At 40.1% G+C, this 18,006-nt stretch overlaps 2 protein-coding genes across 3 annotated transcripts; both read left to right on the plus strand.

The window, feature by feature from the left end:
- The first annotated feature begins 2,015 nt into the window (after positions 1–2,015).
- Positions 2,016–6,214, plus strand: LOC146655300 (homeobox protein Hox-D4b-like). Its single transcript, XM_085427358.1, has 2 exons — positions 2,016–4,459; positions 5,103–6,214. Exons 1-2 carry the CDS (start codon positions 4,024–4,026, stop codon positions 5,414–5,416), a joined length of 750 nt encoding a protein of 249 aa, XP_085283484.1. The 5' UTR covers positions 2,016–4,023; the 3' UTR covers positions 5,417–6,214.
- Positions 6,215–6,681: 467 nt separating this feature from the next.
- Positions 6,682–18,006, plus strand: LOC146655301 (uncharacterized). Of its 2 annotated transcripts, XM_085427357.1 has the most exons (8): positions 6,682–9,070; positions 9,810–9,869; positions 10,610–10,742; positions 11,989–12,206; positions 12,308–12,945; positions 13,069–13,372; positions 16,322–16,490; positions 17,276–18,006. In XM_085427357.1, exons 4-8 carry the CDS (start codon positions 11,996–11,998, stop codon positions 17,400–17,402), a joined length of 1,449 nt encoding a protein of 482 aa, XP_085283483.1. In that variant the 5' UTR covers positions 6,682–9,070; positions 9,810–9,869; positions 10,610–10,742; positions 11,989–11,995; the 3' UTR covers positions 17,403–18,006. The 2 variants fall into 2 exon arrangements, with proteins under 2 accessions (XP_085283483.1, XP_085283482.1); XM_085427356.1 differs by having other exon boundaries at positions 12,308–13,372.

Raw genomic sequence — 18,006 nt, forward strand, 5'->3', positions numbered from 1 at the left:
ACATAAAGTTTTGCTGTTCTTCTCACTCCATGCAACGCGAGCTTTTTGCTTTCGCAACAAATGGTTCTGACCGGAGTTGTCATCAAGCACTCATTCAACCAGCCATGGGAATTTAGAACATGTAAACACAAGGAATGAGCGTCTGCCAGAGCACAGAAAATCGCCTAGGGGAAGAAATGGAAACAGAAACTCTATGTGGCATCTTGACCAAATTTGCAATACAACTCGAAAAACAATGCAGACGTCAGCAATATTCATAATGATACATTACTGTATAAAGAGGTGAAGTGTGTGGGAATGGAAAAAAAAAGGCGTGGATAATGTTGCCCTCAGTGGAGCATGAGCATTGACACGTGAGACAAATCAATACATATGTAACACATACATCTTACCCAAAATTTAATATACAAGCAAAAAGAGTCAACATGATGACTAATGCTGTCAATTGCAAGTGCACAACTTGAATTCAAATACAGTTGGGTATAAACTGTGGTGCCTTCACTGGCAGCTGACGGCAGATGTTCAGCTGTAAACATTTAGAGGCGCTGTGGACCACCATAAATGTATTTCAGCAGTAACTAATGAGAAATTTAGATTCAGTTTCAGGGCCAAGTTCTCTGCAATTTTCAGTTCAGTCCAATAAATCTGAGGTTGAGGCCAAGTTTGGAAATTACCCCCAGCCACTATTTTAATGTGGATTAGTTTCACTGCAGCTGGTAGTTTGTTTACCAGCAAACTTGGCAGGAGACCAACTGCAATTTGGCAGTTACACTACAATCAAAGCTTGGCCGGCTAAATTATGAAAGACATGCAACTTTTAACTGCTGGTGGGCAACAGCACAGATCGCCTCCTCCTTGATTTCTAATGTTTAACGTAAAGAAATGTGGCATACTTGTTTAACAAAGTGAGGTCATCAGTAACAAACTTCTCTACTGTAACAAAGTCTTTCTGATAAGCTAGCTTTTACCTCAGAAAGCCAAAATAGTATGCCTCAGTAAAGACATGGAAGAGAAAGCGGGGTCAGACTCACAGTCACACTTGCAGAACTTCAATGAATTGTGTTCAAACGATAAAATTGATATCAGAGTAACTCCGACACTTTGTATAATAATTAACAAATGAGAATGTGGCTAGGACAAGGTGACCATCTCAGTTTCACATTAACTATACTCTGCTGCAGTTATCTTATGGGCAACTGTTTGCCCTCTTTCCAGTGGAAGGTGAGCTATTTTTCATGCAGCAAGACCAATTTCATAAACCTGAAATTCACCTTGTGCGAATTATTGCTGACCTGCCTAGAATTTATGGTTTTATGTTAAACTGTAGAGCCAATTTAGAAGTAATTAACTTCAAGGACATTTACCAATATTAGGTAGGACAAAATGAAACATTTTGCAGCATATCTTTAAAATGTACACATTAAAATGATATACGAATAATTAGAAGACACTGCCTTGCAGTTTTCAAGAAAATATCATAAACTAATCCAGTTCCAGATAACCTTCTGGATCCAGGGAATCAATTCATGCCTATGTGGAGAGCATTATGATTATTTAACCCGAGGAGAAGTCTGAAGTCTCAGGATGTTCTTGTTGAGCTTGCTAGTCTTCTGGATGATGGCCTCACCAGTTTACAGTAATTGCACACATGTATCAGAATTAATGTGTTATGCCTTATAACGAATTATTGATGTCAGAAGGTACATGCTGAAGCACCATTAATGGTTTCAATAAATTATACAATGACACTTAACAACAGGTACACGCACATCTTTACAAAGAAGGGACTGGCTGAATAGTGATTTTGGGCATTGTAATTACTCTTACGCAGAGCATTAGTCAACACAATGGCCTCTATGAAAAAAGTCAGAATGAGGGCACAGGAGTGTAAATCTCTGTCAACAACAAAAAGAAGTCATCAGCAGCCAGCCATGAAGTGAACCTTCGCCTATATATACCCTGTAGAACCGAATGTGTGTGGAGCTGCCTCAGTCACAGATTGGGTTCTTGGGGAGTCTATGGGCGATGACTAACCATCCATCAAAATCCACGACAGGGGAGGAAAAAGGGATGACTCTTTACTGTGCTCTAGCTTTGCTAAAGGAACGTGTCCTTCTTCAGCCCTACAGTTCCACACTTTCATAGATTAGAAGGATTGTTTGACATTTGTGCGGTGTCAAGCACAGAAAAGTGTCCGTGAAGTGATGCTGTGCTTTGCTGCATACAAATGGATTGGCAAATCGGGCAGGATGGTTTGCTCATACTGAGTTTCACGGCATGAATTGTGATCATGCCGCTGGATCTAATTTCCTGCATGGTAGCGTAAAGGTTTGCTCAGTGACAAATCATAAAATCAATATTAAGTGCAGCATCTCAACAAGAACCACAGCACAGTATCTTGTTCTGGGGTGTAGAGCTGATAAAGCCCTGGCTTATGAAAAAAATGCAACTCTGTTTGCTGCCCTGAGTACACCACCTCTGCAGACCATTCACAAATGTAGTAAATCTGTAACTCTTCAGTGAAAATCTGTTCACACCTTCCCTTTATCTCAGCTGGAACAAAAACTGTCTGATAGAAACTGAAGCTACAAACGCTTCGGCTGAAAAATATCCATTGTAACAACAATGGAAGAGCTGCCTATTTAAATGGCACTAGACCATGACACAGAAAAAAAATATTCTGACACTCTATTACCTATTTGGTTGCTTATCAGTCACTCTTTAAGGGCTGCTTTGTCTAAATGACTCATTAGATCAGAGCCATTAAGCCCAAAGATGCATGAGTCCAGTTGTATTTTGTCAGCCATGGCAAAGACTTCAAACGCATTACATCCTCCATAGGAACTCTTTAATGCTTTTTACAGGAGTATTATAGGAAGGGGTAAAAGTAGTTCATGTAGTAAAACTGGGGTTTTAGCTGCGCATCAGTCTTGCCAAATCCTCGGAGAGCAGCTGCAGCCAAAGAAATCCTCGTGAAATCTTGAAGGATTTCATACGGATTAATGGTCGATTGCTGGGTGTAAAGATGATCTATCAAGACCTTGACATTTGCGATTTACCATTTTTAAAGGGATCACTTTAGCAAAAGAGCAAAATTCCTTGCGCAATGACGCTCATTATGTCTCTCTTTCTTCGTGTGAGGGCACACATTTAGCATATTCCCACTTATCTCTTTCACCCTTTTTTCCACTAATTTTGCATTAAGCTTCATTTTTTAAGCCGTCGCATTTTTGTCTCGTTCGGCTTGATTTAGCATCATTTTTTTTAAAGCAATGCATTTTTCTCCCCCTCCTTTAAAAGCCGTGCTGGTGAGCGGGACACCTCGGCCTGACCTCGGCCGAACAAAGCCAACTACTAGTCACTGTCTGGGAACCTTTTATCCCATTCTTTTATTTGAGGCCTTTCTGACCGGCCACGTTTTGTTGTCCGTCCTTTGACTGGCCACAAGGCCAAATATGGCCCCGCCGTCCCTCAATATGGGCCAGATTAATTTTTCAGTTTCGGCCATCTGTGGGGGTAAAAGTCAGTCAGCTAAAAGTCATAAATCTACAGTCAGCGCGTCTTCAATAGGGGCTGTGTGGCAGAGGGTGATAGATAGATAGATAGATAGATAGATAGATAGATAGATAGATAGATAGATAGATAGATAGATAGATAGATAGATAGATAGATAGATAGATAGATAGATAGATAGATAGATGAATTACTCATATTAACACTTTAAACTGTCAGGATTATTTTTCAGTGTCCACAAACACCTAACCGTAGCAACTTACCCGGCCAGCAAATCTTCATTAGTTCTATAATGAACATTTTTTTCCTCCAAATTATCCCATTACGTCTGACATAAACAACCAAAAGTGTCGCCTCTCATTGGCTGGCCGCAGGGTCACGTGGCCCGAGCGGCCGTCCGTCTATTTGACAGCCGCAGGATGGCTTCATGCCAGAGGGGGGAAAAGAGACAGAGAGAGGGGAGAGAAAGAAAAATTAGTATTCTCCTACCAGCCTCACTATAAATCAATCATGGAGTCCTACGTGGTGAGCTGTAAATATGCTGAGCCGCAGTTCCCGCCATGTGAAGAAGATTACAGTAATTTTAATGAACAAGGGGGGTATTACAACAACCCCGAGGACAGTGGCAGTTTTGGAGGGGGCTATATGTCCATGCAGCCCCCTCCGCCTCCTTATACACAACAACAAACCGGTTATCAACACTCTTTGCAGGGGCATCGCCGGCAAGATGGAGAGGACCCCTCGCAGCATCAAGATGCAACCTACCCGGTCTACAGAGAGACGGACGGGCCCGTGAAGGAGAGGTTTCCCGTGGGTGACCTGCAGTGCCAGGCCTGGATGACCTGCGCAAAGCCCGCTCAGGTGCAGAGGAAAACGGCCTGCCAGGGCAAAGACAAGCCGCCCATTGTTGTCTACCCGTGGATGAAGAAAGTGCACATCGCTCATGGTAGGGTAGCCTGAACGTTTTAATCAGTCGATCTTCACTCCCCATTTCATTTCTCCATAACATTGGTGTATTTCTCATGTTAATGTTTTTTATCTTTCTTTCTTTCTTTCTTTCTTTCTTTCTTTCTTTCTTTCTTTCTTTCTTTCTTTCTTGTATAGTGTTTTGTCCATTTGTGAGCATCGCTTTTTGTTGTCGAGTTATTTACGATCTTAGTGAGAGTCAGCGAGAATTACAACCCCTATAAAGTTTTATGACCCTGCCCTGCTACAGCTTGTTTGTGTGTGTGTGTGTGTGTGTGTGTGTGGGGGGGGGGGGGGGGGGGGGGGGGGCAAGCAAGCTTATTGTGTGTATCTGATGTGTAACGCTTGCGGCGGAACAAACCTTTAAAGATAAAAGTCAAAATCGTTTTTTGGGCATCTTCCCAGACCACCACGAATGAAGATTACGACAGGAAAGGCTACGTGATTATATCTGGAATGAGAATTTTAAAAGATCAACTCATTTTTATTTTAAATATATTCTTAATATGGGGCTTCACCCAGGCCCATCCTCATCATTACGGAACACAAAACAAAATAAAAGCTGTAAGATAAATAAAATAAATTTAAAGCGGTCTTTAAACCTCTGTTCTTTGTTTTTACAGTTAATCCAAATCACGTGGGCCCGGAGCCAAAGAGGTTGCGGACGGCCTACACGCGACAGCAGGTCCTGGAGCTCGAGAAGGAGTTTCACTTCAGCCGCTATCTCACGCGCCGCCGCCGCGTCGAGGTGGCCCACGCGCTCTGTCTGTCCGAACGGCAGGTGAAGGTGTGGTTCCAGAACCGGCGCATGCGCTGGAAGAAAGACAACAAATTGCCCAACACCAAAGGAAAGAGCAAAAACAAGAAAGCGACCGACAACAACAACAACAACAACAGCAGCAGCAGCGACAGCATGAAGACGGTTATAACTGTCTAAACACACAGGAGCGCAGAGTGTGGCAGTCGAAGCAGCCATGGTAGCACCTTCATTCTCCAAAGCTGATGTTGCTTAATTTATCCAGGGTGACTGCAGTCCTCAAACAATTCTCACCTGCTTTAAAGTTACGGCTTTGACGAACACACGTTTATAAATTCCATTATGTATTTTTTCCCTTGTTTTTAACTTCACCTTTGGAGCATTTTAATTTTTTTCCTTTTTTGAGGTTTCATCCATATTGAATCTCATAATTAATGAATGAATGAATATATTTTAAGTTCACGGAGGCCCTGACATCTCTCTGGTGCAGACAGGGAATTGCTTCATATTTAGACATCCGATGAAGACGCAAAAACAGTGCTCGTTTGTCGCGGTGCCAAAATACTCGTGATTGCGTGGAACAGGATGAATCAGGGTTTTCTTTTCTCCACAGGGTAAACATAATACAGGGTTATATAACAGCTACCTAAAAGCAGAAAAATCCTAATTTATGAATATGCACGTTACCAAAATGTTACATAAACTGGCGCTTAAAGGGTAGGTAGAAGAGCAGAAACACCAAATTGCGTGTTGAGTGACTGCACAAATTATGTTTTAGCTTTTGATTTTGTACAGAGAAGCATCCAAAAATAATTCATATTTGGAAGGAAATTAGCCATATTTTTTCTTGGATTTTATTTCCCACATTTATAATTTTGTTTTTAAAAAAGAGCCAAAATGAAGGTACAATTTTTTAACGCACACACCTGACTGTAAATCCAACTTCTTTTCTCAGGGTTACAGGGTTTTACAAAGAGATCTTTTTTTTTCTGAAAAAACTTGTTTGATTTCGCACCGAGAGGATTAAATTAGCCCTCTGTGAAATACCATGATGTTGCATATAAATAGGTATGTTCTCTCTTTGATTCCAGTTTAATATGCTATCGATATCTATCATAGTCTACGCCAGTACTTATGTTTAATTTGTAATAATTAGAAGCATATTTTATTCGTTCTTTATAGCAAGCATCTTCTCCGTTATTTTTTCGTTACTTTTGAAAAAAAAGTGTATTCCTGTAATAATTTTATATGTGGAAATGTTTTGATAAAAATAGATGAGAAAATAATAATAATAAAAAACTTCAAACATTAAAGGTGTGAATATTTTTCTGTGTTGGAAGATAAGCGAAGGACCGATGATTTTTTTTTTTTTTTTTGGCGATAGGGGAAGATGAGGTCGGGAGAGAATCAACGGAAGTGACGTGTGATTAGAAACAGTGAGTTAAAGGCGAAATCGTGATATCCATTTTCGGCTTAAGAAAATAAAATAAATAAATATATAAAATAAATAAATAAAATACGGTGTCATCTTTAAGCAGCACGGTCTTTGTCGCAGTCACAACTTAACGGGGACTCATGGTATAGATAAGCCAAGACTAATGTCTAGTGCGTCATGGCTCCGTTGACAAGCTTTTAAAATGCATGCACGCTGTCCCACGGGTGGATTTAGGTTGATCTTTACAGTTTTCTGATTTTCGAGGAGTTATTAAACGGAGCCGAAACTAAGGAGAAAATTTGGCGTTAAAATATTTAAATTTGTGGGTATTCTGTGTCTTTTACTGTTTAAAATTTTTTGGGATGTAAATTATTATGTTAAGAGACTTAAGTATTGTCTATGATGATATCTTTGTTTAGAAGTTTATAAATCCCAGATACAATAATTCGGGCTTCTCATAGATTTGTTTGTCCAAATCGCGAATTTCATATATAAACTTAATATCAACTTAATATCACTTAAGTTGATATTCATATTTTTGTATGAATATCAACTTAAGTGAAATCGTTTGTGCCAGGATCAAGATTAGCGGTTAGGCCTATGTGTATAGTAAGTTTACGGGAAAGGAACGTAAATCAAAGTAAAATCCCTTGAAGTAGTGAAATCATGGCTGTGTGTATTTGTGTGTTGATATGTAAGAGAAATGAGCGCTGAGTGCCAATAATTGGTGGCTTCCGTTGGAGACTCGGTTACATGTGCAGGATAGGCACAAAGGGGCTGACACGGAGCAACCTGGATTATCTATCACACGCTGAAGATCAACCACAGAGCTGCCACAATCATGACAAACAAAGTTCAGATCTTCACTAAAAACAGAAAAGCTTCTGAAGTTCTGCATGTCTGCAGTTTGAGATGTTACTCAGGGGAATAATACCACAAAAACACGTCAAACATCTGGAATTCAAAACCTGATCCCACTAAGACACACGCGTGATTACAAACGAGATGCAATTATTCCTAAAATTTCACACCACAAGTTCACACACATTCATGTATTTTATGTACATTTAAATGGACAGAAACAGAATGCAAACAGAATGCAATAATACTGAACAGCATACTTTGTAGATATGCATGTGTTTGTGTTTGTGCGTGTACACCTACCTATCTTTCTCTAGTCTGTGATGAAACAGGAATGCCCCCGACTGGTAGCATTAAGTATTACAGTCTGGAAGAGATTTTTTTTTTTCAGGTTAAGATAAATAATATTTTTTCATTTAAGAAAACATGGAAATATTTACATTAGAAATACATGGATATATTTATCATTAGCCCTTTGGATTAACAGAAATGTGTATAATACAATGTACCGTAATCAATGCTACACTGTAAAAAAAAAGGCAGTGAAATTGACATAAAAACCATGTAAAACCCCTACAGAAATGTATAGTAAACCCCAAAACACAACTTTCCTGTTTCGATCACAGTGAATTATTGTAAACCTTTAAACAGAATGTTCCTGTTATATTTACAACATGAATGTGTGATTATAATCAAATTTATTGGTTAAAACTACAAATACTGTGAATAAAAACAGTGAAACACCGTAATACTCATAACCAAACAATCATGTTAATTTGACATGCAAATACTGTAAAAATCACAGTTTTAGTCAGTTTTTCTTAAAAACACATGACCTATATGTAAGTCACTTTACAACTGCATGGTTGTACTGGGCCTACTTTTAACATGATTCATGAAATGATGCAAAGTCATGGATAGGACTAATAAAAATGTTTTCACAGAAGATGTCATTGTGAACCTGAGAGGTTGCCTCTCCATTTATAGGCTATATAAAAATATACAATTAAAATTGTTTACATCATGTTTTTTTCTTAAATCATTCGGGCTATTTGCAGCCTATTGTAGGGTAACCAATAAGAAATTATTATTTAACAATTAAGTAATGCTTCTGTCATAATGCTTGTATTCTTTATGTTTCTTTTAATTGCAATGTGATACTTAGACTAGAATACTTTTTTGGGTTAGGTCAGCAATGTCTCATTATTACAGGCTAAACAAACTTACAGTGCCTCCCATAGGATCTCTATGGTGCCTCATCTCCACAGAGCTGTAAGCTACTTCAGGCCACTCACCGTTGCACTGAGCGCGCCTAATTTTGAATGTGCATCTGAAGCTCGTCTCTGATTGGATAATGACGTGAGGGCGGGAGGAGAAGAGCGCCTAGTTCACGACCCTAACCCTAACCCTAGCACGAGAGAGAAGACGGGAGAAGAAAACGTTGAACTTTTAGCAACTACGTTGTTAGGACAAATTACAAACATACGATTTCAAGTGTTTTTTGAGGATCTGTGTTTGTTCGTCAGAAAGTCTGCACGGTAAGTTCAATATCTTGGCGACGTTTTTTTGAGATAAAAGCACCAGTTGATATTTAGACTAATGCTCATAACTTAGCGCTAGCATGCTAGTTCAGCTGAAAAGCACAGGCAAACTTTTGAAATACTAAAAATGATCATCTGCGTCTTTTGTAAAAAGGTATTGGTCACATTAAGAGGCTATGTACCACATTGCAGAGTGCATAAGAATGAGCCTTGTTGTATTTTTAAATGTGTTGGCGCAAATTGCAGCCAAACATTCACCACGTACTCTGCTTTCAAGGGGCATGTTTATCGTGTGCACAATGCACCTGCACTTCAAGCTACTCCTAAAGCTCTTGTTGCAGATTTAAAATGTGCAGTTTCATTATGTGCCCGCCATTTTCAAACAGTGAAAGAGCTAGTGTCTCACTTAAACGATCATATTGCAGAGGGCAGGTCTGTGTCATGTCCAGTAAGTGGTTGTAAGCATATGTTTACAAAAAAGTCATCATTTACTTCTCACATGTGTAGGAAGCATAAAGCTTGTTCCCCAGATGGTATTGATGATATGTACAAGGAATCTCGTCCTCAGCCCCCAAATGACAGTACAGAATATTCAGAAAACACACATGAAACCATGGCATCTGCTAGTTCAGCCAGTGATATGCCAGAGAAGGATAGTCATTCTTATCTCAGAAACATGTGTCTCTTTTACCTTAAACTGCAAGGACAGCTGCTAATTCCTGCCTCTACTATACAGACTATTGCTGAGGAAATGCAGAATGTGCACGAATTGGGTCAAGCCTACACAATTAATAAGGTAAGTTGTTTACTAAAAAATGAAATGAACCTATCAGATGAAGCAGTCACTAAAATCTGTGACTGCATTAAAGAGTCAGATTTGTTCTCTGCTTGCCATCAGGGACAACTAGGAACAACACACACCAGAAATCAAACATTCAAAAAAATGTTTAAATACACAGAACCCAAGAAAGTGCCATTGGGAATGGATGAAAACATGACAGAAAAATGTGCTTACTACATACCAGTTGGAGAAACCCTGAAGAGCTTTTTAGAGTCACAGTTATGGAGGAATACACAGTCACAACAGTTTGGGGGTCCTGATGTAGAAATTTTTAAGGATTTATATGATGGCAAAATTTTCAAATGTCACCAGTTCTTTAATGAAAACCCTGAAAGCCTCAAACTGATTTTGTACCAAGATTCATTTGAGGTAGTGAATCCCCTGGGTTCTGCTAAAAAGATGCACAAACTTCTTGCAGTCTATCTGTCATTAGCAAATTTACCCATTCATTTGCGTTCAAATACAGATAACATGTTTTTAGTCTTGTTGTGTGTTGAGAATGACTTCAAGCATTTTGGAATAGCCAAAGTTTTCTCAGAGTTGTTGGCAGATCTGAAATCCTTGGAGACAGATGGAATAGATGTAGATGGAGAAACAGTAAAAGGGGGTCTTTACTGTATTGCTGGGGACAACTTGGGTTCTCATTGCATAGGAGGGTTTACAGAAAACTTCAGCTGCTCTCAATATTTTTGCAGGTACTGTGAAGTAACACGAAGTGAGTTTTATGCTGATCCGAATGCCTGTGGTCCTCCACGCACTCCAGAGACGTATGACGCGGCTGTTGCTGATCTCCAGTCTGAAACTATCCAAGACGTCAGAGGAATAAAGGTAAACTCCATCTTCAATACCCTTCAGTCTTTTCACGTATCCCAGCCTGGTCTCCCACCTTGTCTAGGTCATGACCTCTTTGAAGGAGTTGTGTCATATGATCTAGCACTGTACCTGAAGAACATTATAAAAAATAAAAAATGGTTCACATACTCCCTTTTAAACAGACGCATTAAACAGTTTAAATATAAAGGATCCGAAGCACTTACAAAGCCATGTACTGTCAAACCTGACGGATCCAAATTATCAGGGCAAGCCGTTCAAAACTGGAACCTTTTGAGATTGCTGCCAGTTTTGATTGGTGACAAAGTACAAAACCATGAGGATGAAGTATGGCAGTTAGCTCTCCAGTTGAAAGACATTGTGGATCTTATTTGTGCTCAGAGCACAGAGACAATCCTTGTCCCAGATAGCATTCGCTGACATTTTGATCCAAGAATATTTGGAGATGAGAGAGATGTTGTTTCCTGGAATTAAACTAAAACCCAAGCACCACTATTTGCGCCATTATTCAGCACTGTTGTTGAAATTTGGTCCATTGATGAGGTTATGGACGCTTAGGTTTGAATGTAAACACAGTTACTTCAAAAGATGTGCCAGACACTTGAAAAGCTTCAAAAATATTTGTCAAACTTTGTCAACACGTCATCAGATGTATCAGGCTTATCTTTTAGCAGGGCAAGAATGCCGTGAACTGCTGCAAGTCAAGGAGAGCTGCGCGTTTTATCCCAACCTCTACAGTGACACTATTCAGCATGCGGTCAGGGAGTTAGCTTTTTCAGAAAGCAATACCACAGTTACCACAGACATTCAGTACAAGGGCACTGCATATAAAAAGGGACAGTTTCTTGTGTACAGAAATGACGAGTGTATGGAGTTTGGTGAACTTCTACTCATCTTGATTCAAAATGACACATCTGTGTATGTTCTAATGGATATCCACAAAGGCATCTTCCTCTCAGAATACCATCTGTATTCTGTGACAAAGGACAGTCTTGGGTTACAGTGTATCAACATTAATGACCTGCCTGATTTCTATCCTTTGGTATCATACATTCTTCAAGAATACCGAGTCATTCCACTAAAGCATAGTATTGTGGAAAAATAATGTCCAACTAATAGCTCACTTCTCACTGTAAATAGTTTAACATTAATATAAGTGTCACCTGATCCACACCCTGCTCCATCAAGTGTATGAACTGTATGTGATTTTCTATTTTGTTTGGATGTGGCGTTTCTTCTTCAGTGCAAGTATGAGTGACTCAGAGCGAACCTTCCTAGATGTCGCCATCACGGAAGTCCTACTAGAACTTCAAGCTGTGAACAAAAACATCCTGGAGGAGCACTTGCAGTCCATTGGAGTTGAGACAAGTGATGATCTACGCTTCGTAACGGAGGCAGATTTGATGACAGCATTAAGACCTGTACAAGCAAGAAAGCTTCTTTCTGCTTGGAAACAGAAATGTAAGTAAAAACAACAAACAACTATTCAAACTCAAAAGCAGAGATGGTCATGAACAGACATACAGTGTGAATCATAATTGTATTTGTTTTGTAATTTAAAGACCAAACTCCAGAGAACAGCTCGCTATCATCTGTGGAAGCCTCATCAACCCAGTCGCTGTCATTGCTCTCACTTTCACCCCAAAGTCTATCGTCGACCTCCTCCAGCAGCCCAGGATGTGACACACAATGGGATGACAACTTTGAAATTCCATGGAGTAAACTTCCTGCAGAAGTGATGCATTTTCTTGAGAGGGGGAAAAGGCCTCGCCCAAAACTGAGGAGGCAAATGGTCCGGATTGTTGTGACTGAGATGATGGAAAAATGCCCTCATGTAGGTAGAAAACATTCAATTGACGTTGCAAGAAAAATGGTGGCAAAATATCCCAATTCTCTGCAAGATTTAATAGAGGGTGAGATTGTTGGTGCAGGCTACCTTTCACTTGTCAAACAGTTGCAGAACAGAATTGAAAATGTAAGGCGCACTTCAACACCCAAAATAAGAAAAAGAAAACATCAGACTGACTCAGACCACACAGACGAGATCCCTTTAGAAGAAAGAGCAGCCATGCAGGATACATACGGGTGCATTAAATGGAATGTAGAATTTCTGCCTCTTGAAGAAACTCCAGAGAGCCAACAGCAAAAGATGGAAAAACTCAAGGTGATGTTCCAGCAAGCTGACACCAATCCAGAAGAGGTAAAAAGTCTAATGACTTACTACACACAACGTCAACATGTCAATCAGGGGAAAAGTATCAAATGCCTTAGGGAGGAGTGGCCGTTTTGGTTTGATGAACTTGGCATGTCTGTCCACTTCAAGGAACTTACTGGGATTGACCTCAAAGAGACATTCACACGTAATTTGGAATTGAAGGGGAAAAGGCTACTGGACTACTTGACCACAGTTGCTGTCAGCAAAAGCAAGGTGTTCCTTCAGACTTATGCAAGGCTTCAGAGGGGACCGCAGAGTGGCTGCTCAGATGATGTGAAAGAGATGGTCCTGCTTCTGCTCAGCTACTTTGAAGAGAAGGAGGAATCCATGCTTCTCTGTGTTGAAGACACATGTCTGGCAGATGAGGTACAACTGGAGCAAGTGCCTCTGACACCCACTATTATCGTGTGTGGTAAGTCTGTTTCATAGCTCTCTCTCTCTCTTTTTTTTTTACAGTTTTTCTCAGTCGCTTTGGTGCATTTCTCACAACAGAATTAAACATTGCACAACAGTTAGTTCAACCACCACAACATGTAGTCGTTTTGGCACAACCCTGTGGCGGTTTCACGTTCACTGCGTCCAAAGGCAAATGCCTTTGGACATGAAGCAGTTGAGTGAGTACAAATATCTAAAGAATGGTCACGTTTGACTTCCTATTCATCACTATCTCCTTTCTTTCATCATGAATGTCACAATTATTCATACTTGTACCGGCTGAATAGTCATTGTCCTTACAACTAATAGTCTTCATTGCATTGCTTGTGTCAGTGCACTCAAAATTGCTGAACAGCTTGTCAAACGATTCATACACCCATTTTGAAAACCCTATTTTGGAGGAGTTCCCATGAAAATCTCCATAAACTACATGTCTCAGGTGAACCTTATCTCACACTAATGAAAATTGGTGTGTGTCACTCCTACTTGCAACCAATGAAAAGCCTCTCCTACCCAGTCACAGGTGAACCGCGGCACAGCATCCCCCACTCCACAAGTACATATATACTGCAATGTAAACCAACAGACAGGATTGGCATGAGGTGCATACTGAATCTACAAAACAGCAGAACATGGAACGTCAGCCTCGTGGAAGAGGAGTGAGGATCGGTGGAGGACGAGGACAAAACCGGGTGAGAAGAGGCCAACCACATAGACACGTTCCTGACGAAATCAGGGCAACACTTGTGGATCATGTGATAAACCATGGCCTCACAATGGCCGAGGCTGGTCGAAGGGTGCAGCCAAATGTTGGGAGAACTACTGTAAGTTCTATCATCCAGACATTTCGTCGGGAAAACAGGTGAGCACACCGTAATCTAGTTACAGTATGCAGCACAAACTAATTTGCTCTGCACTTTCATAGTCATACAGGAGACTTGCATTAGGACATGACCTTACAGATCCTTACACATAGACGTACTGTAACTGAAGCGCAGACTTGGCCCAGGTGTGGCATAGTGTGCTGTGGTACAATACAGTAATGCTGTAAAGAAAGGAGTTTTGAATGATAGTCCTGTGACAATCACTGTAAGCATGTCTGCGCTTACATGTGTGTGTTTTCCCATCTGCATCTCAAAAAGGACTGCCAGACAACCTAGAGGAGGTGGAAGAGGTCGACTTATGACTCCGCAGCAAGAGGAAAGAATTTGTGCAATGGTGGCTGCAAACAACGCTTTGAGACTGAGAGAAATACAAAGAACTGTCGTAAACGATGACACCATCTTCGGAAATATTCAGTCAATATCAATTTCCACCATAGACAGAGTCCTCAGATGGAATGAAATGTCCATGAAGCAATTGTACAGAGTGCCATTTGAACGGAACAGTGATCGAGTGAAGGAGCTCCGTCACCAGTATGTACAGGTAACACATGTTCGCATATGTACCTCTGTTCACTGTAACAGTTTAGGCCATGTACTCAACCTACATTTATGCATGTTACTGTAATCCTATGTACAATTCCAACTGTACAATCTGTTCTGCCAAATGCACCATTACAGACCTGTCTGATTCTCATCCTTTGTAAAGCATATCCTGGAGTTGGAGGCCAGGGAACCCCTGCACATGTTTGTATATCTTGACGAAGCGGGATTCAATCTCGCAAAAGGCAGACGGCGTGGACGGAATCACATTGGTGAAAGAGCCACCATTGATGTCCCAGGCCAACGAGGAGGGAATATTACAATGTGTGCCGCAATCTCAGAGAATGGTGTTCACACCCATATTCCTCGTATTGGTGCATACAATTCACAACACCTGTTGGCTTTTCTGGATGCTCTTCATAGGGACCTGATCCCACAAAATGGAAGGGATGATCCTGGTGACAATCGGACAATGTATGTAGTGGTTTGGGATAATGTAAGCTTCCATCACTCTGCTGTAGTCAGGCAGTGGTTTGCAGCACACGACAGGATGCTTATGGAGTTTCTTCCTCCTTACAGTCCATTCCTGAATCCAATTGAGGAGTTTTTCTCTTCCTGGAGGTGGAAGGTATATGACAGGCATCCACATACCCAAATGACCCTGCTAGCAGCTATGGATGCAGCTTGTGATGACATCACAGCAGAGTCCTGCAGAGGGTGGATTCGACACTCCAGAAGATACTTTCCCCGATGCATCGATAGAGCTGACATACGCTGTGATGTTGATGCAAATATGTGGGCAGACAGACGGGAGCGTCTAGATATCAATGATTGATATGCAGCAGTGTCTGTTTTTCAGTTTGTTTTTTTTGAGTCGTAACTACTGCAGTGAGGTTTACTGTCTAGGTGAGTTTGTTTGCTGTAAAATGTTTGATTTACTGTATTTCCCCAGTTTGCACAATGCTGTGAACAGTTTCAATTAAATATTATCAAGAGTGCATATGGAGTGTCTTGATTGTCCTTTACAATTTATGGTTTTCAACATGCCATGCATGCGGTCCGGACTTGACATGTCATTGGGAAGCACCTACAAAGACATCCGTCACAATGGGAACATGTTCAGACCATGTGATTTTGTGACCAAAGGTGCTGGTCTAATGACTTGTAATTGTGACAGCCCTGACACTTTGTTTGGTATCAGTACTTGCTTTTGATGAATGTATTGTCTGTTTTGCTCAAGGGATTTGTTGTTGATGCATTGACAACTTATTTTGGACACCTGACTTTTCTTTTTGATGGAGTGACTCACTTTTGCAAGTTATCCACCATGTTTTGCAGTTTGCACTAATTGTTTTGAGAAGTGCCTTAGTAGTGGTGGAGAGTTCAATTCTGTTGTGAGAAATGCACCAAAGCGACTGAGAAAAACTGTAAGTGCACTTTTTATAGAATGTCATGTGACTGCCGTGTTTATTGATATAATCTGTTAAATAATTTGTTCACAGGACAGTCCTGCTATTCCTCAAGAAGATACATGCTGATTATTGATCGGAACCTCGTCAGCACAAACATATCCTCCTTCATTTCTGCACTGTGCCTCATGTTCGGGAGCTACTACAATTTCAACATCCATTATCCATCTGAGCTGGCGTCCACTTTAGAGTTTCTTCAGAGGTGAACAAATATGGCTTTGTTATTTCTCATAACTGAGACTCTGGGATCTGGAGTCTGGCTTTGATGTGGTTCGAGTCCAGGTCTGGCTCTGAGTCTCGGTCGGCTTTGGAGCCGGTTTCAGTTGTTTTTTTTCTGTTTTTTGTTGTTGTTGTTTTTTTTTGTTTGTTTGGTTTTTTTAAATACATTAACAGTCTGAATCCGGGTCCAAGCCTGGCCGCGACTCAGGGCTAGACCAAGCGTTAACTGACGTCTGACTACCTATAACCTTTGCTTTGGATTTTAACAATGCTAAAGTGTGACATATCACCGCAGAAGACACTCGTGAAGGGTGCCAATACTTTTGACCATGCATTGTTCACTTCCCCACAGCATTTTGGTTATACTTTGTCTTGAACGTGGTCATGGCCATGACTGTGTGTGTGTGTGTATATATGTGTGTGTGTGTGTATATATATATATATATATATATATATATATATATATATATATATATATATATGTATATATATATATATGTGTGTGTATATATATATGTGTGTGTATATATATATGTGTGTGTATATATATATGTGTGTGTATATATATATATGTATGTGTATATATATATATGTATATGTGTGTGTATATATATATATGTATATGTGTGTGTATATATATATATATGTGTGTGTGTATATATATATATATATATATACACACTTAATTTTTACTTACTTTGTACGTGTATTTTAACTGATCAATTATAAAAATGCTTAATAAACTTTTATATGATTGTTATTCTACAGGTGTTTCTTCTCCATAAACCCAGAAAAAGGAACCAAAGTAGAGAACAAAAACTCAAAGCGTCGTCTCAGTGTGAACCCTCGAGTCCTCACCCTGATTCAGGATCTCGCCGACCACGAGTGGCGCTAAGCCTAAATCTTGACTCTCTGTGGACTGTTAGTTTTACTTTGTTAATTTTGTTCCACAATGTGTACTGGAACCTTTTACTGGTCGAATGCATGAAGCCAATTCAGATGTTCTTTCTTTGTAGGAATGTTCTTTATTTACATAAGAAAAGAAAAAAACAACATGCTGCTACTGCAGTGTTTCTAGACCACATGTGTAGGTTTGTTTCACCACGTGGTTTTGCTGATGTTTTCTGACCAAGGCCATGGTTGTGGTGACAGCAGGGTGCGTGTTGCGTTGCACGGTGCTTATGATTATTTTTGGCACAATATGTGTTTTTTGTTTTAAAGTCTTAACAGGTTATTTAACTTTTTCTGGTGGAGGGTCTAACAAATGCTTGTTTCATGAACATGGTTCTTGCTTTGCAGGAATGTTCCACAGCTTTTATAGCCTATATTTTGATTGAATTGTGTAGTTGCTGTGTGCCTTGCATATTGTGTTAGTTGGAAAAATGGATCCATTTGCTGTCATTTTGCTAATGTGGCTGCAAAATAAATTTCCCAAAAGTGATATTTTCCTCTCTTGTGTTTTCTCAAGATGTATTTTTGCATGTTTGGGTGTAGGCGTA

The sequence above is a fragment of the Rhamphochromis longiceps genome, linkage group LG13, assembly GCF_057381845.1.
Source record: "Rhamphochromis longiceps isolate RC_006_pf linkage group LG13, R_longiceps_female_GT1.1, whole genome shotgun sequence".
Lineage (NCBI taxonomy): Eukaryota > Metazoa > Chordata > Actinopteri > Cichliformes > Cichlidae > Rhamphochromis > Rhamphochromis longiceps.